The sequence below is a fragment of the Monodon monoceros genome, unplaced genomic scaffold (genome assembly GCF_005190385.1).
Source record: "Monodon monoceros isolate NGI ecotype Baffin Bay Population unplaced genomic scaffold, NGI_Narwhal_1 Super_Scaffold_19, whole genome shotgun sequence".
Lineage (NCBI taxonomy): Eukaryota > Metazoa > Chordata > Mammalia > Artiodactyla > Monodontidae > Monodon > Monodon monoceros.
The window spans coordinates 66,989,790-67,017,735 of NW_021703775.1; the positions used below are offsets into that span (position 1 = coordinate 66,989,790).

A 27,946-nucleotide genomic window follows, 5' to 3' on the forward strand; every position below is an offset into this window, starting at 1 on the left:
ATTCAGATTTTTTTTAATATTTTCACCATGTACACTTTTTGGTTGCTCCTTTCATTTTTCTCCTTTGTGAATGAAGCAAACAGGACCTGTCCAAGGACAGGCTTGTGCCTATTTCATTTGTTGCATCTGCTTGGCCATCAGAAAACAGTCCATTCCTTTGCCAGAATTCTGTCTGCACATTGTGTTTCTACTGGATGGGCAGCCGCCAAAAGGATAACAGTATGCACCTTTCTGCTTTACATCATGTCTTGAACAACTTTATTGCTGTTACTCATCCATAGCAGTACCTGCCCTGCTTGGCATCTGATAGTCTCAACCAGTATTTATTAAGTAAATGATGTAGCACTGGAATAATCAGGAGTAATTAGCAAATGTGTGCATGTTAAATACTGCTGAAGTTTGGTTTGGGGGTGCAGAATACAAGTCTTGTGAAAGTTAGAGCACTCCTATAGTGGAGACCAGAAATCAAGGCCCACATCATTGAGTGCCTTAAATATCCAGCACTGAGAATAAATATGAATGCAAGAGCAACAAAATGAGGTTACAATTTAAACTGTTACCAGATCATTTATAAGTTTGCTAATTGTACATCCTTGGCACATCTATCTCAACCCTTCCTGTTCCAGGCTTAGCTTCATTTTCGCTTATTTATTGATGAAAGTACACATCAGGTGGTCAGTTTCCATAAAGTAGCCACCTAGTATTTAATTCATTCACTTAGCAAACATTTGTTGAGTACCTATTATGTACTGGGTCCTCTGCAAGGGATACACAGATGAGTAAGACTGTCTCTGCCCTTATGGAGCTTATAGCATAGGCCAGGCAAGTTCCTCTTTAAGTAAAAAGTATACAAAGGCACTAAGGGAAAAAATCAGGTATGTTCAGAGTTTTGCCGTGCAAATGGTTTCCTCTCAAAGAACAGGTTCAAGTTTTTAGACCAGTGGTTTCCATTAGTTACAGAATACTGAAATTAATACTTCATGTAAAGCAAAACACTTTATTTTTAGAATGTTAGATTGGAGAATAGGCACCAGATGGTCAAGGTTGGGGTACTCTGATAAAGCAGGTGATGAGCACATTGATATCTGAGATTCACCTGGCCTAGAATTACGTCATAGGCTGTTTGAGTTAGAATATTGTTCTGAACTTAGCATGCATCAGAATCCCCTGGAGGCCTTAGTAAAACGGACTGCTAGGCCCCACACCCCCCCAGTTTCTGATATAGGGCTTGAATGTCCCATTTTTAGTAACTTCCCAGATGCTGCTGCTGCTTCTGGTCCAGAGACCACACTTTGAGAACCACTGATCTGGAATACAGGTTAGGCAGGGACAAAATTCCTTAAGAGAAATGTATAATGTTTTAAGATACTGTGAAGAATGTGGAGGCAAAGCAAACCCTTACCAGGGCTGTTATATATGGAATGTGCAACTGACCCAAATCCGTGGCCTTTGAGTAAATCACTAAGGATACACTGCATTAAGTTAAAGTACAATACAAACAGGGCCTGGCTTTGTACCTGGTTACTAGGTGTGGTATGTACATGGAACCTTAGTAAATAACATGTGGCTTTAAACCTCTCTTCTGAACTGCAGTGACTATTTGTGATAATTTTCTTATTTGAAATTATGACAAGCAGGCTTACAACAAAGTTAAAATTAAAAACTCTTTATCCAAGTCACCATCTAAAGTAGAATTCTTATTCGTTAACAGTGTTTTGCCCACTTTCTTCAATGAACCTGGTGTGCTACAATAAGCTACCCAGTCTGAGGCACATTTCATACCAAGATTGATTGGTTGCCAAGGAGACTCCACTGCCACTCTGGACAAGCTCCTGTTTCCCCCTCTTTCTGCTAAAAGGAGGGGAACTCGTGGTGCAGGTTCAAAGGCAAGATGCTGGAGAAGCAGAGGCTACAGATCCAGCCTACTAAGTTCTCTCTCTGTTCTGTCCATCAGCAGCAAAAGTATGTGCGTTCAAATGATAAAACTTGCAGTTTTAGGCTTGAAGGGATATCAGCATCCAAAACCAGAATATCCTTCCTTGCCTAAATCCAAGGAAAATGCCAAGGGGAATCAGCATCTACCTGCCAGGTCCAAATGTATTCTATCCCTGGCTTCATCTGAGTCAGGAGATTTCACTAGTAAGAGAAACTGCTATCCTGAACAAAATTGTCCTTTATAGTAGCCCCCAATCAGAGATAAGGATAGTCCCTTCACACAGAGTTCCAAAATTTTGGACTTTAGAAACTATTTGTTGTTTCTCTTCCAGTACTGTGCCATTGATTCTTGCATAAAATTCTGGAATGCTGGCTCTTCACGGCTTTCCTCTGTAACTGCAAGAAAAAAAGGTTAATTCTTTTTAAACTCTCCCATTAGACAGGTGGATTAGAGATGCTGTCAACCATCCATCAGAAATAGTACCTTTGACCCTTGAACAACACGGATTTGAACTGCGTAGGTCCATGTATACACAAATTTTTTTCAATCGTAAATACTACAGTACCACACGATCCACAGGTGGTGAAATCCATGAATGTGGAACCACAGATACGGAGGGCCAACTATAAGTTAATTATACGGGGATTTTAAACTGCGAGGAGGGTGGGTACCCCTAGTCTCCAAGTTGTTGAAGAGTCAACTATATTTCGAAGACACTGTATGTTCACTTCTCCCAATAAGGAAATATCTCCTAGAAGCAGGCTGTATTTATCATGTTGCCCAAAATATACAATTTCCTTGACCTGTAAGTGGGGAGAATACCTCCTTCAGAAATTAACTAAAATGAGGTCCCACTCCTACATATTTTTAACTGAGAGAAATGAAAACCTCTGTCCACAAATACCTGTTAATGAATGTTTAGAGCAGCTTTATTCATGACAGCTAAAACCTGGCAACAACCCCAGTGTCAATCAGCTGGTGAATGGATAAACAAAGGTACACCCACATAATAGAACTATTACTCAGCAATAAAAAAGAACATATTACTGACACATGCAGTAACATGGATGGATCACAAAAGCATTACACTGAATGAAAAAAGTCAAATGCAAGTTAAATACTGTGATTCCACTTACACGACACTCTGGAAAAGGCAAAATTATAGGAATAAAAATCAGGTAAGCGGTTGCCAGGAACTGGTGTGGGGGAAGGGACTGAATAAAAACGAGCATGAGCGAACTTTTAAGGTGATGGAAGTGTTCTGTTTCTTGATTATAATGGTAATTACAAAACTATATATATGTATTAGAATTCAAGCTATACACTTTAATAAAAGGGTGGGATTTATTGTTTGTAAATTATACCTCAATAAATCTTATTAAATGATGCAATTTACATGTTAGTATCCAGCACACTGGAATAAAGAGAAGTTTGCTCTTGGGCACAGCTAGGACCTAAAAGCGTTGTTTCAAGAAACAGATTCTGTCCACAGTCCATAAAACTATGCAAAGTGGAACACTTTTGGGTTTCCAGAGCCATTCTATCTTCAATGCTACAGTCCCTTCTGACTGGTTTAGGTCTGCTGAGGCCTCCTTTTGTATTCTTAAAACAATGATTACAATAAACAATCCTGGATTCCTCAAAATTGAGTTAGGACCTAAAGATGAGAAGACACAAGACTAATAAAAGGCTGTAATCAAGCTCAATATTAACCATTCAGTAGGAAGGCCAGGAACTTTGAATATATGGAACTCCTTCCTGGTGCTGCATCCTTTAGCATGTCCTCTCTCCCCTGTAACTGGCTTCATGCTCAAGGTCTTCCCTCAGTAGCAGAAAGCTCCCGGGCAAACAGTGAAAGAATAAGCAGCTGTTCTGTTCTCATGAGCCACCTCAGCCACCTCTCACCTCTGTGGTCAATGTCTTCAGTATCACTGTCTGCTTCCTCATCCTCTTCATCCAAGGTTCCCCGAGTCAGGATCAAGTCAGAAGGGTCCATCACAGGAGGTAAGCTGCCTACATAGAAAACATCTATCAGTAGCATGTCATGAACATAGGCCTCCTCAAAAAAGTGATTTTGAATCGATAAGCAACTATGATTAAAAACTGGCAGGATGAAAGTGATCATGATAAAATGCAGGATCTTATCTCTTCTAAATGTACAGTTAATAATACCACTTAACATTTCTACACTAGTTTATTTCACAAAGTGCTTTCATGAGGCCAGTAACCCAAGAGGTCTCTTTTTTTTTTTTTTTTTTTTTTGCGGTACGCGGGCCTCTCACTGTTGTGGCCTCTCCCGTTGCGGAGCACAGGCTCCGGACGCGCAGGCTCAGTGGCCATGGCTCACGGGCCCAGCCGTTCCGCGGTATGTGGGATCTTCCCAGACCGGGGCACGAACCCGTGTCCCCAGCATCGGCAGGCGGACTCTCAACCGCTGCACCACCAGGGAAGCCCCCAGAGGTCTCATTTTTAAGTTGAGGAAAATAACTCTCAAGTAGCTTGTCTTCATAGTAATAGTAATGTCATTTGTTTGTACTAGCTCTCAGCTTAGAAGAGGCTATGGTTTTTCCTATGAAGGCTAAAGACATTTGAGCAGATCCAGTGTGCTGATAAGTCAAGAGTAAAAGTGTGGAGCATGGAACTCACTTAACTGGTAAACCCAGCCAGGTTCCAGCACCTAATCCACCAAGTGGCTTTGCTGTTCTCTACTAGACCTATAGCAATAGCTATTACTAACAGAACTTTACTCCTTTAAAGGCCAGTCCACCAATGAGTGTGGGTGGGTGAGTGTGTATATATTTAAATTTGAGCACCAACCTAGGAACCCCTAGAGAATTAATGACAAAACTAACTCAAACAATAAAAAATGTCAGTTAAGTAGCAGAATAAAAAGACTAAAATACAGAAATGAAAAGTCTTCATAAACACAAACATAACCAGTTAGAAGAAAAATCCCATTTTCAACACTAACAAAGATACAATCCTTGGGAAAAATTTAACAAATTTAACAAAACCTACATGAGGAAAACACTCCTGGAAGACATAAAAGTAGACTTGACAAATATAAACACATTCCTTGTTCTTAGACAGGAAGAGCAACATCAAAGAGATGTCAATTAATTAATTAATTAATATAACACAATCCCAATAAAAATATCAAAGAGGTTTTTTAGCAAGCTACGTTAAGTTGATACTAAAGGTCATTTGGGAAAACAAACAAGCAAGAATAGTCAGGGAAACACTAAAAAAGAAAACGTTGAGGAGGACTAGCCCTAGCAGATATTAAAACATACTATAAAGCCTCTATATGTAATTAAAGCCACACAGTACAGGCACACAGTCTAGAGGAATAAAATAGGTAATCCAGAAATACATCCAAGTACATATGAAACTTTAGTATATGATACAGGTAGCATCTCATCACTGGGACAAAGGTAGACTTTTTAATAAATCATGTGGGTACAACTATTTATGAAAAAGGTAACACAGACCTATACCTCACACCATACCCAGGAATAAACCCTAAATGGATCAGGGTTCCAAATGTAGAAAATAAAACCATACAAGTACTACAGTAAAACATGAGTGAATGCCTCTTTAACACAGGTGTAGATAAAGGATTCCCAACTATGACTCAAAACCAGGTGCAATAAAAGATAAATAAATTTGACTACATCAAATTTATACAAAACGAAACAGAAACTTTTGCATGGCAAAATAACACCATGAACAAAGTCAAAGGGCAACTGACAAACAGGGAGAAAATATCTGCAACATGTATCAGGAAAATGAAGACTATCCCTACCTAGATTAATGCATATTAAAACTAGTGGGTGAACATTTGAAAATTAAAAGTACATTCATCTAATCAAAGCATCACCCCACAAAATACTTATTATGAAGGGAAAAATAACTTTATGATGAAAAAACCTGGCAGACACCACTTTAAGTAAGTGATCAAAGACAACTCATCATCATGTACCTTGTGATATGATACATGGAAAAAACACTTCACATCTGTTAACTTCTGCTAAAAAGGAGCCACCTGAATCGAACCATGAGGAAACATCAGACAAACCCAAATTGAAGAAAATTCTACAAAAATATAAGTACCGTACACTTCAAAAATATCAATGTCATGAAATGCAAAGAAAGACTAAGGAGCCATTCCAGATTAAAGGAAAATAGGAGACGTGACAACTAAATGCAACACAGATCCAGAACCTTCTCCTGCTATAGAGGGCAAATGGCTACATCTAAATAAGGTCTATACATTAGATAATAGGAATGTGTCAATGTTAATTTCCTAGTTTTTGATAACTACAATGAGAGTATATAAAATAATGCCCTTATTTTTAAGAAAAACTCAAGGGTAAAGGTGCATCATGTCTGCAACTTACTCTTAAATGATTCAGAAAAAAGTTATATATAATATACAAATATTTTATAAGTATACTTATATATTTATATAAAATGTAAAGCCAAACATATATAACAGAAAGAATAAAGTAAATGTGGTAAATGTTAACATTTGGCGAATCTAGCTGAAGGGTATATGGCAATTCTTTGCAATTCATGAAACTCTTCTGTAAATCTAAAATTAGGTCAAAATAAACAGTAAAAGAGGGGGAGGATTAAAAAGTAATTTAAAAAAAAAAGTAGACATCAAGTATCTTGCCAAAGTAAACCAAAAACTACCTGAAGAGAATCATCATATACATATGTATAAAAATATAAACACAGATAAGATAAATGTGGTATGAGAGACACAGACAGTGGATTCCTCTTTAACACAGATGTTAGATATGGGTATGTCCGTAGGTATATATCTACATCTGTACACTTCAAAAATGTCAATGTCATGAAATACAAAAACAAAGGATCCATTCACGATTAAAGGAGACTAAGAGACAACTAAACACAATGCAGATCTAGGATTTATCTAAATTGACTGAGGAACAGATAGATAGATACACTATACAACATTTACTTTATCCTTTTCTCTTTCTCTCCCTTAAACATAAATACCTACCTACTAAGTGGAGATAAGCATACCCCGCTCTTAGTTCCTAACACCAGAAGACCCTCCAGTACCTGTGGCAGTCCCGGTGTCCAAGGCTATAGAGCCCATATCTTTCCGAAGTCGCTCCAGTTGTTCTTTCTGCTGCTGGCTCTGTGCACTGGCCTATATACACAGAGGAAAATGTTGTCATATTAAAAAAGGAGGCCCAAGTTAGATGCCAGACTTCTAACTGGAGATGACAAATTATACAAATACTAGAGGCAGATAAGGGATGGCTGATGACAGAAACATTGAGCAGTGTGGGCCCAGATTAGCAGAAGTTCATTCCGGAGGGCTCTGCAGACTGTATTAGAGGTTTCAGAAATTAGACACAAAATCATCAAAAGAACCCTCAAACAGACACAGCAGGAAGGCTCAGTGATAAGATGTCCAATGTAGCCGATGGGGATAGGACACTTGATCATTTGGGCTAAGAGTTGTGAACTACCCTCTGTTCCTAAACAAAATTCTACAAGTAGCCTTTAAATGGACCTTGGAGTAGGGGTGGAGGTATGGCACAAGAAGGGCTCAGCATATATAAAAGGAAAAATTACTGATTTTTATTACTTCAAGTATAGAGAAGAAAAATAATTAAGGGCCTTTCTGCATCCAGACAGCATACGTACAAATTTACAGGTTTAAATTAACAAGTATCTGAAGGATATATTGAGAACCAAAACAAAAGCATTTATGGCAGAAGGATTAGTACGTAGTTTGAGATTGTTTATTCAGTGGCCCTAAAATACACAAACAGCCTCTTTTCTTACCAGCGATTTCTTCAGACGTTCATATTCAGGACGATACTCTCTGGAAAGAGAAACACTTTCTAAATCCCTTTGATTAATAACCTATCCTGTCCCCGCCTCCACATCACTTCTATTTTCCTAGTACTTTGATAATAACAAAAGATCTTATGTCACCATACATCAGATGTAACAAGTCTTAGTCACTGAGATTCTATCCCTAAGGAATTAAAAGCCAAGGTGCCTGCCCCCTCCCTGAAATCAGCAACAAGACAAAAGACTGACTGCTGATCTGGGAAGATCACCTCTGGGGAGACCATGACCAATGAGTTCACCATTCACTTGGATAAACATGAGTAAAAGATGTTTAAATGATGAGTAAAAGAAGCTAGGCCTACTGGGCTCAGGAAGCCCAATATATAATTATGTCGTTTATCTGGGCAACCATGAAAGGATATAGAAAAGAGTCTATCCTGAGGCTTTGATAACACATGCAAAAAAACAAAACAAAAAAAACAAACCTCATCTGATGAATAAAAATCAAAATAATGTTTCTGAAAAACCACAATGTGGCTATTAGGCTCTTGCTAAGTATGAAGCTTGCTAGAAAGCAGCCAATTATCAGGCCTAAGGAAAGTGTATAGGTGCTATGACTCCACTTTCCTTTAGATAAAGGAAACTTTATCTCCAGTATTAACCAAGAAAATAGTTATAACAATCATTTATTAAGAAATATGCTTACTACATGTCAGCAATTGTGTTAGGTGCTTTAGATATATTATCTCAAATAATCCCCACAATGGCCTTAACAATAAATGCTATTACCCTTCATCTATAAATGAGGAAAACTTGCTAAGGTTACACACTTATTAATTGGAGGAAAAAGAAATCTAAACCATGTCTATCTGATTCCAAAGTCTATGTTCTTCATCAGGGGTCAACCAATGTGGCAGACAGGACAAATCCAGCCCACTGCCTACTTTTATAAATAAAGTTTTATTGGAACACAGCCACGCCATTTGTTTAGGAATTGTCTATAGCTACTTTTGCACCACAATGAGAGTTGAGGAGTTTCAACAGATAATACAAAGCCTAAAATATTTAACACCTGGCTTTTTACAAACAATGTCTGATGACACCTGTTCTTCATCATTCAATACAGTGAAGATTTTATACTCCTATTCTTTTTTAAAAAAAGTTAACAGCTACTTGTTAACCCTAAGTGTGATCAGATCCAGTACACATCTGCATGGCAAATATAATACAAACACCATGAAAACCAAAATGTTTTGCCTGGCAAAACAGCTATCATATCAGACTTGTGGGTAACTAAGAGTGCCATCAATAGAATGTTCCTTTATCCTCACCTTTCATATTCTTCTGTGGCACTGGCAACTTGCACGAAGAGTTCATCTAAGCCTGTACCCAGAACAGCAGACACACCCACCACCTGCCAAAAGCATCATTAATGCCACTGAGGAAACAACTGTATATTTTTAAATGGCATATATTATTTGGCTCAAATTTCATAAAATCTTCATAGAAGAGGTTTGGCTACTTTAAGAAGTCTCTGGCAAAGAATGAAGCTAAAACAAGACAAAATGGCATACCTACTCAAGAGTGATGGAAATAAGTCTATGGAAAATAGAGAACTGAGAAAGATAATTAGGATCAAACAAGCAGCAGTTCATCTATTCCCTATCAAATCAAACCACAGTCTGTTCTCTATAAAAATTAGTATCTCAATGTCTTCGCTTGGGCAATTAACATACTTGCTGCTACCCACACCCACTTTTGCTTACACAAATCTTAGCCATCCTTCAAAGCACACCTATATTGGCTATATCCTCAAAAAATCTCTCACTTCAAAAGTGATCTACCCCATCACCACTATCAGGCCCAACTTTTAATCTTTCTTAAGATATCACAATATAAGTTACTACAATATATCATGTTTTAACTCTGCGTTTAGCCTTCTCTCCTAACTAGACCACAAACTCTCTGAGGGTAGGGTCCATATCATATTTATCTTTTAAGTCTCCAGTTTTTAATAAGCTACGCCTTAAAAATTACTTTTCAGAAGGTAATGAACTTCCTTTCCAAAATAGGTTCAAAGCCAGCCCTTTGGGTTATGAGGTTATCTGGAGAGACCAACAGCATAAGCAAGAAAGTTTACCCTGAGGGAGCTGTAAAACTCATCTAACACGAGGCTCATTGAACGAGTCAGGTTACTGACGTATGTAGTCTCTTGATTCAAGGCATCTTGGAAAGCCTCAAAATCCTGCATCCATTCCACTGCAAAGCTGTGATCAATGATGTCAGTCTGTACCAGAGAGAAGTCAACTATCAGCAACCAGAGATGAGGTCAGACATCAAACAATGGCAAAAAAATTTTTTTAATTAAGTGATGACAGCAGAGAGCAATAATTCATGTATTTTCTTTCTCTGCTTCCCCCATTTCCTCCTCCACTGCAACAAGTCACAAAGAGCCAAGACTGCTGTGCAGTATAAATAATTAAATGAAGATCTGTATATTCTAGGTTAGAACAGACCTTCACTATCCACTGCCAAGTGACCATGGCCACAGTGGAGGCCAGTACCCTCCAGGCTCTGAAGTCAAGTACATAGTCTCTTGCATCCTAGCCAACAACAGAGAAGTTTTGGTTTTGTTTAACTGCCACTTCCAATAGACTAGCAGTCCCTCCCTCATTTACACAGTCCCAATCCTGAGGGATAACCTATACGCTGTGGACCAGGGGCTACTCTTTCTAGCCTAAAAAAACTTTGGAAAAGAATCAGCAATATATATTCATTCGATTTGATTGAATCCATTTCCTAGAAGTGCTCATGACTTTGCTTCAGGTTAGCTTAAATCTGCTCTCTAGCATCTGAAATAATCCTTCTCACCTACCCAAACACAAGCTTCTGATGAAAACGAAACATTCAGTCACAACAGGAAGAATCCACTTACTTTATTCATGACCACAATAAAAGGCAGCTTGGTTTTGTACAAGATGCTGAAAATCAAACATTGAGGCATTATTAGTAAAAGCACTTAAGCACATGCTTGCCTGTTATCTGATGGAACTGAGTAATAAATAGGGAGATGGGTTCAGACTCTAAATACAGGTATCCATTCTTACACAGCACTCACATATTCTCCCCTCCCAAGCAGGAAACTACCACTACCATCAAGCAAACAACACACATACACACTCTCTCCTTTTCTTAGAGTAATAATGCTTTGGTACTGATCCTGGCTGTGTGTGTGTGTGTGTGTTTCACCAAATTAACTGTCTTTTAAACAATTAATATGAAGACAAAATCATGCTATCAAACATCAGATTTCTATCTGGACTAAGATTTCTTGTGTTTAACAGGAAGGGACATCCCTAGTCATAACAGAAGAGACAAATCGGGGTGATTGTTTTTGCATACCCCCAAAATAAAATTCAGCATTAATAATGGTCCGCCTTGCTCCTAGGTCTAATGCACTAATATAGCCTAGTGAGGCATGTCCTTCCTCTCCTAATGGCACCACACTTGGGAAAACACGTGCATTTAGAATCATGGATGAATCTTTTTATTCAGTCTCTCCTCATGTTATAATTTCACTCTTCCTATCACAACACAGAAGAAAGGCATTTAGACCAGGGGCTCTATTCTATTCAGAACTGGATTTCATTCAACTTGGGGCAACTGCCAGAAGGTTCATATTCATTCATCACCTATTCTGTAACAAGCAAGGGAGGAAGATGAGAAGTGGCTGATAGAGAATGCCGACAGTATATGTGCTTCCTTTCCCGCCCTAACCCAGAGCCCCTCCCTAACCCAGAGCCACTAAAGTGAGTGGCAAGCCTGAATGAAAACCTAGGGGTAAGCACTCAGGACTCAAAAATGATGGAAAAGAAGTGGAGACTTCATACCTTGACATAATACCATGCCCAACAATAACGCATTACCTGCAGGCATAGAGCATATTGGACATGAAGGTCACTGGGTTGATACTTCGAGATGTGTCCATTACATAAATGACAATCGTTGGAAACGAGGATGCCTAAAGCCACAAAATAATCAAAGCTTTAGTCAGAGGGCTCTTGACCTGTCCCCAAATTCTTCTCCTACCTTCCGTGGCAAGGAAGAACCACTTTAGGCAGGTGTGCAGAGCTCTATGACTCTATCCCACATAAGATCCCAAGCAATAAGAAGCTTTTCTTGTCTGGCTCTCTACTTACCCTGAGTAATAAGTCCTAGAATACTCACCAGGGCCTCAGTGATGATTGTCCCAGAAGCTGACCAGGTGAATACCTCAATCTGTCCAGGTGTGTCAATCAAGACATACCTGTGTCAAAAAAGACCATTAAAGAAGTTTTTATTTATGCATTCTGAAAGATATTCCATCCCACAAAACATTAACATCTGGTTACTCAAGAGTGAAATAACCTCTTCACACTGTCAAGTCTCACTTCTTCCCATTGCCCTTAAAGTGCATACCACATTCCCCTGGGTTTTGTTCAATGTCCAGTATTCAGGCTCATTGGCAGGAGCACCAATACATCACTGCTGCAAATTATCACAGAGAAAACTGACAGTTTTAGAAACACACTGCATTAAAAATGAGAGATAAGCAAAACCAGAGTGTAAATCTCTTGGGAAACCATCTGGTTACTTAGGGGTGGGGTTGGAGGAAAATGGAGGGAGGGAGAAAAAGAATAAGAAAGTGATAACTAAAGAAGAGGGTCTCTTCTTGAGGGGATGAAACGTTCTAAAATTGATTGTGATGATGGCTGTACAATTCTGTAACTACACTAAAAGCCACAGAATTGTACAATTTAAATGGGTAAATTGTATGGCCTATGAACTATATCTCAATAACGCTGTTTTTAAAAAAGCAAAGATCCACACATACATGGACAATTGACAACAAAGGAGCCAAGAACATACAACGGAGAAAGGAAAGTCTGTTCAAGAAATGGTGTTGGGAAAAACAGACAGTCACGTGCAAGAGAATGAAACCAGACCACTCCATACACAAAAATTAACTCAAAATGGATGAAAGACTTGAATGTAACACCTGAAAACATTAAATAAATTTCTGGAGGAAAACATAGGCAGTAACCTCACTGACATCTGCCTTAGTGAAGTTTCTGTGGATCTGACTCCAAAGGCAAGGAAATCAAAAGCAATAATAAACAAATGAGACTACATCAAACTAAAAAGCTTCTGCACAGGAAAGGAAAACATCATCAAAACTAAAAGGTGGGAATTCCCTGGTGGTCCAGTGGTTAGGACTCAGCGCGTTCACCACAGTGGCCCAGCTTCAATCCCTGGTCGGGGAACTAAGATTCCACAAGCTGCCGGGCATTGCCCAAAACAAAAAACTAAAAGGCAAGCTACTGAACAGCAGAAATTGCAAATCGTATCTCTGATTAGGGATTGGTATCCAAAATATATAAAGAACACATACAACCCCAAAACAAATAAACAACCTGATTTAAAAATGGGCAGAGGATCCGATTACGTAGACATTTCTCCAAAGACACAGATGGCTAAAAGGCACATGAAAAGATGTTCAACATCACTAATTATTAGGGAAATGCAAATCAAAACCACAATGAAGTATCACCTCACACCTGTTAGAATGGCTCTTACCAAATAGATAACAAGTGCTGAAAAGGATGTACAGAAGAGGAAACCCTCATAAACTGTTGGTGGGAATATAAACTGGTGCAGCTCCTATGAAAAACAGTAGAAAGATTCCTCAAAAAATGAAGGATAGAGCTAACCGTATGATCCAGTGATTCCACTTCTGGGTATTTATCCAAAGAATATAAAAACACTAATTAGAAAAAAATATATGCACCCTTATGTTCATTGCATCATTATGTACAATAGCCAAGATATGGACGCAACCTAAGTGTCCACCAATGGATGAATGGATAAAGAAGATGTGGTATATACACAGTGGAATACTATTCAGCCATAAAAGAAGAATGAAATCTTGCCATTTGTGACAACATGGATGAACAACATGAGGGTATTATGCTAAGTAAAATAAGTGAGAAGGAAAAAGACAACTACCATATGATTTCACTCACATATGGAATAATCTGGAGGAAGGAAGGGAGGGAGGGAGGGAGGGTGGGATGGAGGGAGGGAGGGAGGGAGGGAAAGGGAAAGGGAAGGGAAAGTGAAGGGAAAAGGAAGGGTAAGGGAAGGAAACCAACCAACCAAAAGCAAGCTCACAGATACAGAGAACAAATCAGTGGTTACCAGAGGAAAAAGGGGTTGTGGGTGGGCAAAAAGGGTGAAGGGGATCGATTGTATGGTGACAGATGGTAACTGGACTTTTGCGGGGTGATCACTTTGCAGTGTACACACGTTAAATTATAATGCAAAAAAAAAAACAAAACAAAAAAAAAAAATTATAATGCATACCTGAAACTTATTTTTAAAAAAGCAAAAAATTTGAATAGACGTTTCTCCAAATATATACCAATGGCCAAGAAGTACACTAAAAGATGCTCAACATCTGGACTTCCTGGTGGCGCAGTGGTTAAGAATCTGCCTGCCAATGCAGGGGACACGGGTTCAAGCCCTGGTCTGGGAAGATCCCACATGCTGCGGAGCAACTAAGCCCGTGCACCACAACTACTGAGCCTGAGCTCCAGAGCCCGCGAGCCATGACTACTGAGCCTACATGCCACAACTATTGCAGCCCGCATGCCTAGAGCCTGTGCTCTGCAACAAAGAGAAGCAACCACAATGAGAAGCTCAAGCGCTGCAACTAGAGAAATCCCGTACACAGCAACGAAGACCCAAAGCAGCCAAAAAATAAATAAATTTATTTAAACAAAAACAAAAGCAAAAACAATTACAAGTAGTGACCAGAATGTACAGAAAATGGAACCCTCCATACATTGCTGGTGAGAATGTAAAATGGTACGTGAAGCCAGCAGGAGCTTGGAGTAATGGGGAATAGAGTGACTGCTAATGAGTATGGGGTTTCTCTTGGAGATGAAAATGTTCTCAAATTAGGTAGTTCTTTTTTTTTTTTTTTAAAGATTTATTTTTTATTTATTTATTTTTGGCTGCACCAGGTCTTAGTTGCAGCACCGTGGGACCTTCGTTGAGGCATGAGGGATCTTTCGTTGTGGCACGCGGGATTCTCTCTAGCCGTGGTGAACAGGTTTTCTCTTCTCTAGTTGTGGCGCGGGCTCTGTAGTTTGTGGCACGTGGGATTCTCTCTAGCCGTCGCAAATGGGTTTTCTCTTCTCTAGTTGTGGCGCGGGCTCTGTAGTTTGCGGCATGCGGGCTCTCTAGTTGAGGCATGAGAGCTCAGTAGTTGTGGCTCGCGAGCTTAGTTGCCCTGTGGCATATGGGATCTTAGTTCCCTGACCAGGGATCGAACCTGCGTCCCCTGCATTGTAAGGTGGATTCTTTACCACTGGACCACCAGGGAAGTCCCTGAAATTAGGTACCTCTGGTCAATGCACAACTTTGTGAATATACTAAAAACCACTAAACTGTATACTTTAAAAGAGTGCACTTTATGGTCTGTGAATTCATATTGCAGTAAAGTTGTTACTTTAAAAAACTACTCTAGTATGATCCTATTTTTGTAAAAACACCTTATCCATCCATCCTTCTACCTATGTACACATGAATAGAAACGCCTGGGATGACAGTCACTGATAGCAATAATGATAATAATGACAGCTATTTCTAGTGACAAGAAGGGTGATAGTTTCACCTTTTAAATACTATGCATGGTAGGAATTATTTATAGTAATAAGCCTATATATCCTTTTCACAAAAATAATAAATTAGCTTCCTTTCTTTTAAAAAAGCAAACCTATTAAAAATTTAACAACAGTTCATTGTGGGTAATGATAATAAGAATCTCCTATTTTATATTTTGATGCTTTTTAAATTAAAAAATATCCCCTCTGAATCATGTAAATTATATTAATTTAAACAAGGATTAGGGGCTTCCCTGGTGGCGCAGTGGTTAAGAATCTGCCCACCAATGCGAGGGACAAAGGTTCAAGCCCTGGTCCAGGAAGATCCCACATGCCGCGGGGCAACTAAGCCCCGTGTGCCACAACTACTGAGCCTGCGCTCTAGAGCCCGCAAGCCACAACTACTGAGCACGCGTGCCACAACTACTGAAGCCCGCATGCCTAGAGCCTGTGCTCCGCAACAAGAGAAGCCACCACAATGAGAAGCCCGCGCACCGCATCGAAGAGTAGCCCCCGCTCGCCACAACTAGAGAAAGCCCACGTGCAGCAACGAAGACCCAGTGTAGCCAAAAATAAACATAAAAAAATAATAATAAAATAAAATAAAATAAACAAGGATTAGAAAGGTATTTCATAGACTTTAATGCCAACAAGCAAGAGAAGGCAAGTGGACAAGTGAATGTGGACTCAAATTCTCAAAATACCTCCTAAGAAGCTGGGAACATATACCAAAGTGATCGGGGGTGGGATACTATTAAATTGAGCTCTACACTGTAGAGCATCTTGTCGCTTTTATTTATTTATTTATTTTGGGCCGCGCCATGGCTTGTGGGATCTTAGTTCCCCAACCAAGTAGAGCATCTTAATGATTGTCTTCTTGCCAACAATTTTTTCACTTATCATGGTTTCATCTTAAACTACACCCTCTCAGAACTTGATAGTAACCCAAAATTCTTCAAAAAACCTAGAAACATGTCAACTACAGAGTAATAAATAGGCATTAGACTGAAATCACTTACTTAGACATGTTCTGGGCCTTCTCGATAAATTTCATCACCTAAAAGAAAAAGACGCCAATTACAACAGAATCCAAGTTCAACAAAAAAAATCACAGGGCCCTCTCGAGAGTGGCCCACCTGCAGGCACCATTAACGATTGAATCTCTACGTTCTCTGTCTGAGGACACCAACTAACGTGCTCATGGAACCAAAGAAACATAGCCACACCTGCCATACCACAATACCCTGGAGCACAGGGCAAGGCCTAAGGAGCTGAAGACTTGATCTGTCACCGCCAAGTCTCTCTCTTGGTGCTTCAGTAAAGCGTTAACAGCCTGAATCATTGAGTGAAATCGGGGTAAAAAATCAGTGATTGCCAAACACTCTTAAGGAAGTGGAATGTGACAGAGAAAACATAACAAGATGACAACAATTTGTCACAAGTGAAAAGCCCCATAATTGTTCCATTCCCTGCCTGGTAGCCCATCCCACTCCCCATCCCTCCACCCCATCCTCAGGGTAACACTGCAAGCCAATAACAGATCACGAAGAGAACCCAGGTCTCTTAGGCCTTTATTGGCCGCCACAACGTTCAATGTGAAGTCTCTCACCATGTTGATCATCCTCTCATAGCCTACTTCTTTGTCCACCAAAATGCCTCCTTATATTCTGTATTGACATTGAGGTTGATTGCCCTTCTTTCCCAGTGTGATCAAGCTAAGGCATTTAAGAGTCACAGGTTCTGACACAGCCATGTCTATGTAAATAGAGACAGACATACCTGATCAAATCTGGTAGCAAAGAGATTGAGTGAGGTCACTATGCCACCATTGGGTCCAAGTCCATACCTAGACACTAAGTTGAGGATTTAAATTGCTTATAGATCAATTTAGATGAAAAAGTTTATTATCTAGACAATCCCTCACAAAAACAGCATAACGTTAGTGTTCAACTGACTAGTATGTATCACACAATCTTAACCTCATAGGGAAACATTCACTATTGATGCCTACCTTGTTCATCGTTTAGAAATGGCCAGGTGAAATGGGGCCAAAATGGAACAGACAGATGTATCAGGCGCTGACAGCCTGATGGCATTAGCCATGAAGATCATTTATATACCACTCTTTGCTCTGATCCTCACTCATCAAGCCACCTGAGGATTAGAATTAGTCTTCCTATCTAGACTTACCTATAGGGAAAGTACACATTTCACACAGCAATGTACTAAGAGTTGATCTTACTAATCTTTGAGCTTCCCAGTCTAAGGGGATGGTGATCAATGGATGCATCCACCAAGACAATACTCCCTTGTGGGACCCAGGCACGCCGCCAGCTAGCCTCTCCTTCTCTGTGCTAATTACAACAGCCTGCAGTTCAGGACAAAGGCAGAAAACGGAACTCACAAGCTGAAATAGGATTTCTAATCACCTACAATGCTTCTCCCCACATTCATCTTCCCTCCTCTTCATAAAATTACCTGAAAACAATCGAATGCTTTTGCTAGTATATTTCACAAGGGAAGGCACAAACACTTTTTTCAAAGCTACACAATACACACACAGTAAGTAGCCAGGGATGAGCCAAAAACCAAAGTAGATGTGAAAAAGGATACTGTTTCATGACTTCTTTATATTTCACAGTGTCACGAATATCTGGAGGGGAAAAAAGAGAGAATGAAATGGAATTTAACACGTAAGAAACAATACAGTTTGAGACTCTCCACCTATAATATCTAAGCCAACAGACCTCTCAAGTCATCTCTGCTTCCCCTGAGCAAACAAATCAGTTTCTCTCTTAGCATCCAAGGTACTTTTCCAATCTGTTTTCTAAATTTTCAAGCTAAGATCACTGAATTGCAACAGCAAAAGAAGCAAGTTCAGGAAGAGACTAGGAGGACAAAAGGTACCCTGCAAGTACCTTCCTTCCCAGCAAGAAACTGAAACTAGCTTCTGAGGCTTCTATTGTCAGCACTGTCTTCTAGTAATTTCTCCAGCTTCACACTGGCCAAGGACAACTGCCAAGTAACCCAAGAAGAATGTTAGGCTAGGAGCTCTCAAGTTATGGTAGGGATGTCGGAGACAAAGAGAAAAGTTTTATACAACTTAAATACCTTCTCAGTGACCATATACATAGAAAAAGGGAGCTAAATAAAGAAAAAAGGTTTATTTCTTACTCCTTGCTTACTGGTAACAAAGGTAATGCAGACAACATTTTTATAAAGGCATTAACTTGGGAAGCGGATGGGTGGGGAGAGAAATAGGTGATGGAGATTAAGAGGTACAAATTTTCAGTTACAAAATAAATGAGTCATGGGGTGAGATGTACAGTGTGGGGAATACAGTCAAAAATTATGTAATACCGTTGTATGGTGACAGATATTAACTAGACTCATCATAGTGATCATTTTGAAATGTACACGTATTTCAAATTATTGTGTTGTATACCAGGAACTAAATACTGTGGCAGGTCAATTACACTGCAAGACAGACAAACCCACAGAAAAAGAGATTGGATTTGTAGTTACCGATCTACAAATCGGTAGAGGGTGTGGAGGGAGGGACAATTGGATGAAGGTAGTCAGAAGTACTAACTTCCAGTGAATAAATACTAGGGATGTAATATACAACATTATAAATGTAATGAGCACTGCTACATGTTATATGTGAAAGTTGAGAGTTCTCATAACAAGGAAAAAAATTTTTTTCTATTTCTTTAATTTTGTATCTATATGAGATGACAGATCTCATGTTTACTAAACTTACTCATGGTAATCATTTCATGCATTTGTAAATCAAATCATTATGCTATACAACTTAATCATATACAATGCTGTATGTCAACTATATCTCAATAAAACTAGAAAAAAATTATTTGGATGGAATTTTAAATAAAAAGGAAATTGGTCTGTCCAGTAATATCTAACTAAACCTATCTAGCAGTCAGGAGACCTATATCCCATCAACTATTAGAGCTCCAGCCTTTAAGTGAAAAGATGGAATGTTGTTTTTTTTTCAAAATTCTTCCCATAATGATTTCTGCTTCTTAATACAAGGTCTTCCTTAATTAGTATGTTTGGAGTACAAGCTTAATAGGATTAAAAAGAGACCAGGAGGGAAAAGACTAACATCAAGGAATAGTCTGAAAATCAGGAAGCCTAGATCCTATCAAGAATCAGGACACTGGATCCCATCCATTCTTAATCTTTTTTATACAGTAGTCAGGGACTCCTCTACAAGTCTGATGATAAGAGGGAAGGAACCCCTCACCAAGACAATGCACATAGGCATATATACACACATTTTCCCATGTAACTTTGCAAGATTCCTACAGATCAGTAAGCAAACTCTGCACAAAACCCACATGCTCTTAACTTGAAGAAAAAAAACTATACAAACAAAGTTTATGTAACAGAGCCTGCTGAAGGGTTTACGGCTTAAAAGGCAGAGGACTGACTTTCTGTCACTTCATTTTCCCAGAGAACCATAGTCTGACACCCTTGGGTCAAAAGAGGTAGAGAGAATGGTAGTGGTAAGGAAAAAAAGGAAATTTAGGAAGAGGGAAGGAGTAAACAAAGAGAAAAAGGGAATCAGGAAGAAGCCTGTTTCAGGATGCTAGCAAATCCAAGGGAAACGAAATTAGGCAGTTTAGAAAACATTAAAAATGGAAGCATTGAAGACTCATAGGATAGGCTGACAGCTTTCCATTCTCTGAGAAACTTCACACAAGTTCTGGCACAGTTTACTCACCAATATTGGCAGGAAAGGGAACTTCATGCACAGCTGGATCCAGGTTGATCACATAAGGTGGACACCCTTGACTATGCAGATATCCTGTGAGCCTCTGCAGACATATGGGGAGAAGGATGGACTGAGACCAAGAGCCATGATAAAGGAAAAAGAGAGACCTTCCACCCCTTAATCCAACTTACCAGAATTCTGCACTTCCATTTCCCTCTACCTTAAATATTCGTTTCTGATCTCCACCGCCAACATTCACTCTCAATTGAAATGCTATCTTTCTTCATCACACATCCAACAGAGCCTCCTCTACTCTCCATCACTTATTGACTTGGTGGGTTGGGGGGAGCGGGGGTTTCTATCTCCCCCACAAAAAACATTACCTCCATTTAAGCGGGAACCTTGTCATTTCCGCTAAATCCCCAGTGCCTGAAACATGGTAGGCACCCCAGAAGGAATTCTTTAGGAATCTACACCGAAAGCCTGTGTGCAAGCACTCTATTAACAGCCAGAATTACTTGTTAAGCCTCTGCCTTCGAGGACTTGGCACTAGCAAGGCAATTCCAATATCAAGGACGGTCGTCACAAATAGGCACTGAGGGTGCGCAGAAGAGAGGCTGAATGAACCCAGGCTAGGATATGAGACGGCTTCGCGGAGGAAGAAACAGGGGTTGCTGGCATCCCTGAAAGCCAGGCGCCGGTACCCTCCAACTCCCCAGAGAGACCTCCCTTTCTCCCCTGGCCTTACGCCTGCCACAGACAACTTCTCGCGCGCTCCTACTACGCCCGCGCCCTGCAGGTCACCTGTACAAAGGTGGTTTTCCCAGACCCCGCCATTCCCAACACCAGCAGACACACTGGGGGCCGGGGACCCCCGGAAGCTTGCGGCTCCGTGGCAGCTGCGAGCGCGGCCATCTTGCTCCTGGCTCCGCCCACTCGACCATAGAGACGCTTGTAGCTAGAGAGGCTCACGCGACATTCGGAACTCTGAATGAGACTAGAACAGAGCAAACCAAACCGAACCGAACCAAACCGGCCAGAGAGGGCAGGGCCAAGGGGCCAGGCGTGAGCCTTTGATCTGTCCGTCCTGACCCGGATGGGGGCCCAACTAGGGACAGAGGCGGGGAAGTGGAGACACTGGGAGGACGACTGGAGTAGGCCACCTAAAGAGCCGCTCACCGTCGTCGGGCAGGGCCTGGGAAGGGCAAAGCTCTGGACCCCGGGCAGGCGGGACGACAAGGGACCCCCGGGCTCCCACACTATGAAAGTGAAGAGAGTGCCTTTTCCTGTCGGCCCCCCGAGAGCGGGTAACCGAGCCGCCGGAGAACCGGCCGCTAGGGCTCGTCCGGCGGCCGAGGAGGTTAAGCGGCTCAGGGCTGGACGTGCCGGGACCCGGGCGGGATGCGAGCGTCGGGGTTGCTGGGCCCCGCCAAGAGCCGCAGAGACCAGCCCGGAGAAACTGGAAAAACCCTCCGCACTGGGACCCCGTCTCCGCGTGTCGCCAGCCCCAGACCGTAGGGCTCTTTCCCTGGCGGTCTCCGCAAAGGTGCACCGTGACTTTGGGGAGGAACGTTTGGTTGCTGAGTTTGTCAAGTAGGTACTCAGGGGGCGCTTCTCTCCACCCAGGCGCCCTCGGTACACGGAAAGGTGGTGAAAGAGCCGAACCATGTAAACACTCCTACTCCCGACCGCCCAGTTGGCTGCGGTGGCCCTTTGGAGCAACTGTAGTGTTCAGTAAGCCGTGAGATCTGGGTTTTAGACCCAGGCTCTGCCACCCGCTGGCGGTGTACATCGTGGCCAAGTCACTTCAGTTCTCTGAACCTGTTTTCTCCTCTTTACCCTCGAGATACTACCTCGCAGGGTTGTAGAGACGGCATATTGTCAGTTGTAAACTACACTCCCTCGTCTTTACCCCTAGCTCTGTCCCCCGTGCCTTGTGTGAGGAACATCGTAGGTGCTCCCAAAGAGTTGGGATATGAATTAAAGTACGTGTGCATTTTTAAAATTATTTCCTAATTTTTCGTGAAAAACATGGGGGGATGTCGCTCTTGTTCTTCCTTCAGGTTGGCTGAGGACTCCAGTAATTCCCTTCAACCGGATCTTAGTTTCATAAATTTTCTCAAGCCAGAGAAGCTAACAAAGGCAGAGAAGAGGTTTAAAGAAAAGGCAGTAGTGGAAATGATGAAGCTAGACAAGCAAATCAAAGAAACTCAAATCCGACTAGAACCGTTAGTGGAGGAAACCAGGCAGCTGCTGGCGGAAAACGTACGTGTCGAGGAGGAAAACCAGTTCTTTCTGGAATACCTGACCAAGCAAACAAAGGAGTCTAGACAGCGAACCGAGAAGCTGTGGAACTACTATTTACAACAAAGTGGGCAGATTGAACAAAGGAGACAAGAATTAACCTCCAAATATGCGGGAAAAAATTCAGCGCTTAAAACAGAGCTCTTGCAGAAAGAAAAGATCCTATCCAATTTGAATAAGCAGTTGGAGGCAATGAGGGACGTTTCGATAGTAAAGGAGAAACAGGAGAGAGAAATTCAGACACTACAGCAGGAGATAAAGAAAACCCACGCTGAGACAGCTGCAAAGAAACAGGCCATGCTGGTCCAGTTCTTCCAGGATAAAGCATTACTGGAGGCACAACTGAGTGAGCTAGATGCACGGCAGTTGGGAAAGAGACCAACAAAGGAGCTGAACAGCAAGAACAAGGCCTTGGAGAGGGCAGCAAAGCAGTACACTTCCGAGTTCCACAGTAGCATCGACAGACAGCACCAGCAGTTACAGAAGGAACTACCACAGCTAATTCAGAAATGCCATAAGTTGGAGGCTACTCACAGCCGTTTAAAAAAGCAGCAGCAGCAGCTGCAGCAGGAGCAGTGGTACCTAGAGTGCTTAAGCCGGGGGAGGCAACGGCTGCAAGAAAGGCGTAATCCGTGCCCAAAAGGACAAGGTGCTCCAAAGACCACACTGAACCCTGCCCTAGGCACCAAATCAAGGACGCATCCAAAGTAATTCCTAAAATAACACGAAGTCAGGAATGGAGCAAGGGTTCTTAGGTGCTATGTAACATAAACCAGGTTAGGAAGGCTTTGGGATCTCAGGGTGCTGTGGTTAAATATCCATCATGATGTGTTAGTGTGAAGGATTAGGTGCTTTTCTCCAGCAGTACTGCTAGATTATGTGTGGAACTGGCTTCCCTTAAAGTTAGGTTTTTCTTTAATTAGCTCTTGGTAATAAATGGGCTGTGCCTCACACCTCCGGATAACCCAGTACCATTTGCCAAAAACCCAGATGTGAAACTACCTCAAGAAAACCACCTTGCGGAAGTGACAGGAAAATAGTTGTGTGGTGTTTCACCTAGCTAAGTTAGGTTTCTTTATAGAAAAAGCCCCCTGAAGAATAGCGTTTCAGATTGTTATATTCTGCTTTCTGCTCTGTAAAGAACCAATGTCCATGTATCCTCACTTCTTTGGCCACCTTAGCACACAGTGTTTTTAAGCTCTTTGTAAAGTTTGTGCTGGTGATCAGGTAGCTGCTTCTACAGTTTTCTCATGATTGAAAAACTCTTAACAGCAAGTGTAATAAGCCTTAGGCAGAGTAACCTTCTGTCTGATGCTCAGCCCATACCATTTTTGCTTTGTGTAAACTGTGTGAAGGGAAGAGAAGATAGAGGGTATGTATACCTGGTCAGTTTTCTGTGGAGAAATACCTCTAGCCTGAATGAGGTGACTGAGTGCTTCTGCCTGTTTTAGGAAAATGTATCAAAAGAAAGTTTTCATATATTTGGAGAACTTTCTAAAGAGTCTTTTGCCATCTCTTTCCCAGGCAACATCCTCAATTTCTAAGATGACAAAGATGACTGAAGTTTCGATACAGTGAGCACTTTAGCTTTAGGTCACTTATTACGTTTTTACTGCATAAGCACTTCCTAGTCCTTGAAATGTGTTTTGTTATTCATGTGTACCCTCTTTATGCCCCTTCAGTAGAACTAGGAATAGTATTTTAAATTAATATAGACTTTTAGGGTAGTTATATCTTTGGCACTTAGGACATACTGATGGTTAGATCAGGGATTTCTTTGCTGAATCCTGGTACAGAAATGCAGCCTCGTTTTAATGTTGCTCCTTTATGGAAAAACAGAATCAATGTTTTCAAGAAATTGTCAGTGATGAAAAAGTTCATAATGGTTTTCCCAGATTTGTTTTATTCATATGTAAAATGAATTCCTGTACAATTAGATTCAGAAAAGGATTTTGCCTCAATGTGCCTTAACTTCTAGCTTTAACAACCTTTCTGTTAAATGTGTAATGTCTTGGTTCTTAAAATTTTGTTGTTATTGAAAATAAACTCAGATTATAATATACCCACTGATTTCATTATTGTTCCAATGTAATGTACCTTCTACTTACCTCTCTTCTCGCGTCTTATCAACTCTGCATGTCTTCTTCATACTAGTAGGCACATAATAAAAATGCAGTTTTAGTGCACAAAGTAGAATGTTAGGTAGCACACAGTTGCCTTAACCTGAATAGTTCTATTCAGTGGAGCTGAAAATACAGAGAGCCTGTTTAAAAATATGGTATCCAAGACACATTCGAAACCGTTATTCTCTGTCGATGCAAAGACCATAGGAAGATATAAAACTGAGGATAAGGAGCTGGAAAGAGGGTTGGGGAACCTTATTAATCTGCTGTTAATTCCCCCTCCTGCCAGTGCTGTCCAGATGAATTAATTCAGGAGTGAGTAACTTCCACCCTGTCTCAGTTTATTTTGAATTCCTCATCCCAGATAATGGATCTGATCTGGTGTACTGCTTCTGGCTGTCCCTTTGTGAGGCCTCTGAGGGCTTGAAGACTTTAAAGGGTGAATCATCTGATAAAGCAGCGGTCACCAACCTTTTTGGCACGAGGGACCGGTTTCGTGGAAGACAGTTTTTCCACGGACGGGGGTGGGGTTGGGGGCGGAGGGGAGGGTTCAGGCGGTAATGCGAGCGATGGGAAGCGATGGGCAGCGGCAGAGGAAGCTTTGCTCGCTCGCCCGCTGCTCACCCCCTGCTGTGCGGCCCAGTTCCTAACATGCCGTGCACCGGTCTGCAGCCCGGGGGTTGGGGACTCCTGTTGATAAAGGCCCTTAGAAATTCCCGTCAGCAAGCCAGCAGCAGGTGTGGCCAACGAGGATCTCAGTCTACTTTTTGTCTGCTTTCCTGTGCTGGAAAGGAAAGAGGGTGATGTTACAGAAAGTGCATTTAGATGGAAAAGACCTCTGAGGTGAAATTTAGGTTAAGACTTGAACGACGACATGAAGCCTGATGTACAAAAATTGGGGAAGAAGACATTCCGGACAGACGGAACAGTGAATGCAAAGGCCCTAAGATGGGAAGGAGTTTAGTAGGATTAAGGAACAGAAGAGTCAGTGTGGCTAAGTGTAGTTGGGGAATGGCAGCGAACACGGACAGAGCAGAGGCGGATGAGGCTAAAAAGGTTAATAGAGTAGGCAGGCCTTGTAGGACAAGGTAAAGGGGATGACTTTTATTCTAAGTGCATTGGGAAATCACTAGGCTTTAAGCAAGTGAACGAGGTTGATTTACAGTATAAAAACTCACTATAGCAGTATGCGGAGTGTACCAAGCCAGTGAAAAGCAGACGGAATCCAGTTAGAAAGCTCTTGAAAAGGCGAGAGGTGATGACTGTTCGGAACGGAATGGCAAACATGGAGGTGAACAGAAGACATGGGGGAGAGCTGACTCTTAGTGTGAGGGGAAGAGGAAGCAGAAGTAAAATTCCTAAACTGTTCCTTTTGAAGAAGGAGGTGGGCAGAGTACTTTTTCTTTCTTGTTTGTGTGAACTTTTTCTTTTCGGCCACAACATGCGGCTTGCAGGATCTTTCTTCCCAGACCAGGGATTGAACCCATGCCCCCTGCAGCGGAAGCACAGAGTCTTAACCACTGGACCACCAGGGAAGTGCCTGAACAGATTTTTAAAATGAAGCATTTCAGACATAGCAAAAGATATAGAAAAGTATAACAAACTCACTATCCATTTGAAAAAATAAGAACTTACCATTCACTTGTCCCTCTGGATCCCAGAAGCATTATCTAAAGTTGATGTTTATCATGCCTGTGCATGGTTTCCTATCTTTTCTATATTTTATTAAAATATATTTATAGGTACTATATACAGTCTATATACTTTTATTTCTATATATCCATAAACAATAGAGCATTGTTTTTCCATGTTTTTAAACCTTCCACAGATGGGACTCTTGATGTATTCTATAACTTGCTTTTCCCAGACTTTATTTTGGAGCTGTATTCATGATGATACAAGGAGACCTGGTTCTTGGGGTAGTGTTAAAGGGGTAAGGTTACCTGACTGAAATGGAAAATCCAGCCCGTCCTGCATGCTGCTGCAGAGGGGCAGCCCCATCCATCATCTCAGTTCACATCTGGTGGTATCACCCCCCACCTGACACTCCCCTAGCTGTCCCCGTTGCCTTAGGAAGAAATCCACTACCTCGAGTGGCATGCAGAGACCCAGGCCCTCTCCCCCAATGACTTACCCACTGAGTCACGTAAAGGTTTTCTGTGTCTCTTGGTTGAATGAATCAGTTGTTTTAAAGAGATGTGAGGGGAAAAGTGCTTTAAAACCTGCTATTAAACAAATGTTAATTTTTTTTTAAAGAAGACCTGGTTCTTCTGACAGCTGTATAGTATTCCTCAGGATGACTACCACAACTTACCCATTTTCTCCTGATAATGGACAAGTAGCTTATGTAAGAGACTAGGCTCAGGAAGAGACCCAAGATTATATCATGACTCAAAGAAAAGGCATTTATTTTTTGCTCGTACAATAGTCTCAGATAGATAGATCATCCTGATTGGCAAATAGTCTTTCTTGGGGTCATTCAGGGAATCGATATCTTCCATGTTATGGTCTACCATGACCTAGAGCTGCCTTATCAACTGCATCTAGCCAGAAGAAGGGGAAAGAAAGCATGGAGGTACACTCGCTCTCTTAAAAGTCCTGGCATGGAACCGACACACATCACTCGCACTCACATTCCACCAGAGAGAAGTTAGTTGGCTACCCCATCACTACAGGGGAATTGGCTGGAGGGCTGGAAGTGCAGTCTAGCCATTTCTCCTATAATCCTATAATTCTGCAAGGTAAAGCCAATTTTGCTGGACAGCCAGTAGTCTCTGGTACAGGATGTTTCCAGTACATATTGGAAATTAGACTGCAACATCATTCTTGTAGATGTCTACTAGAACACCTGACCAGGAGTAGTTTGTATAGCCGTAGGAGTGAAATTACTGAGTCTCAGGGCATATCTTCAATTTTAAGAGATCCTGCCAATTAGTTTTTTTTTTTTTTTTTTTTTGCCAATTAGTTTTTAAATTGATTGTACCCAATGTCCATTCCAAAGTGCAGGGAGTTCACATTGCTCCAAAATCTAGCTAAACCTGATACCGCTCAACTTCAATAAATATTATTCTAATGAATTTGGTTAAAAATCTTAAAAATTCAATTAATATATTTAGGATCATCTCTAGTGATGATGCTGATCCCTGGCTCAGACAGGAAAAATCAAAGGATCACCTGCAAGGGCCCTGGATGAGACTGGACAAGTTTAATCTCAAACCAATTACAGGCACACATCTGTTATTGGGGGTTTGGGTGTAGACCACCACAATAAAGTAAATTTCATAATAAAGCAAGTCAC

General features: G+C 41.2%; 2 protein-coding genes across 2 annotated transcripts; one reads left to right on the plus strand and one right to left on the minus strand.

Moving 5' to 3' along the window:
- Positions 1–712: 712 nt before the first annotated feature.
- GPN1 (GPN-loop GTPase 1) lies at positions 713–21,166 on the minus strand. Its single transcript, XM_029231772.1, has 14 exons — positions 21,026–21,166; positions 20,231–20,324; positions 18,097–18,136; positions 17,263–17,329; positions 16,503–16,540; positions 12,005–12,083; positions 11,704–11,798; positions 10,713–10,758; positions 9,918–10,064; positions 9,109–9,191; positions 7,766–7,805; positions 7,031–7,121; positions 3,842–3,949; positions 713–2,331 (listed from the first exon to the last, which is right to left on the minus strand). The coding sequence occupies exons 1-14, from the start codon at positions 21,134–21,136 to the stop codon at positions 2,246–2,248; spliced, it is 1,125 nt and encodes a 374-aa protein (XP_029087605.1). The 5' UTR covers positions 21,137–21,166; the 3' UTR covers positions 713–2,245.
- Positions 21,167–21,482: 316 nt separating this feature from the next.
- On the plus strand, positions 21,483–23,236 carry CCDC121 (coiled-coil domain containing 121). Its single transcript, XM_029231766.1, has 2 exons — positions 21,483–21,814; positions 22,285–23,236. Exons 1-2 carry the CDS (start codon positions 21,483–21,485, stop codon positions 23,234–23,236), a joined length of 1,284 nt encoding a protein of 427 aa, XP_029087599.1.
- Positions 23,237–27,946: the final 4,710 nt, after the last annotated feature.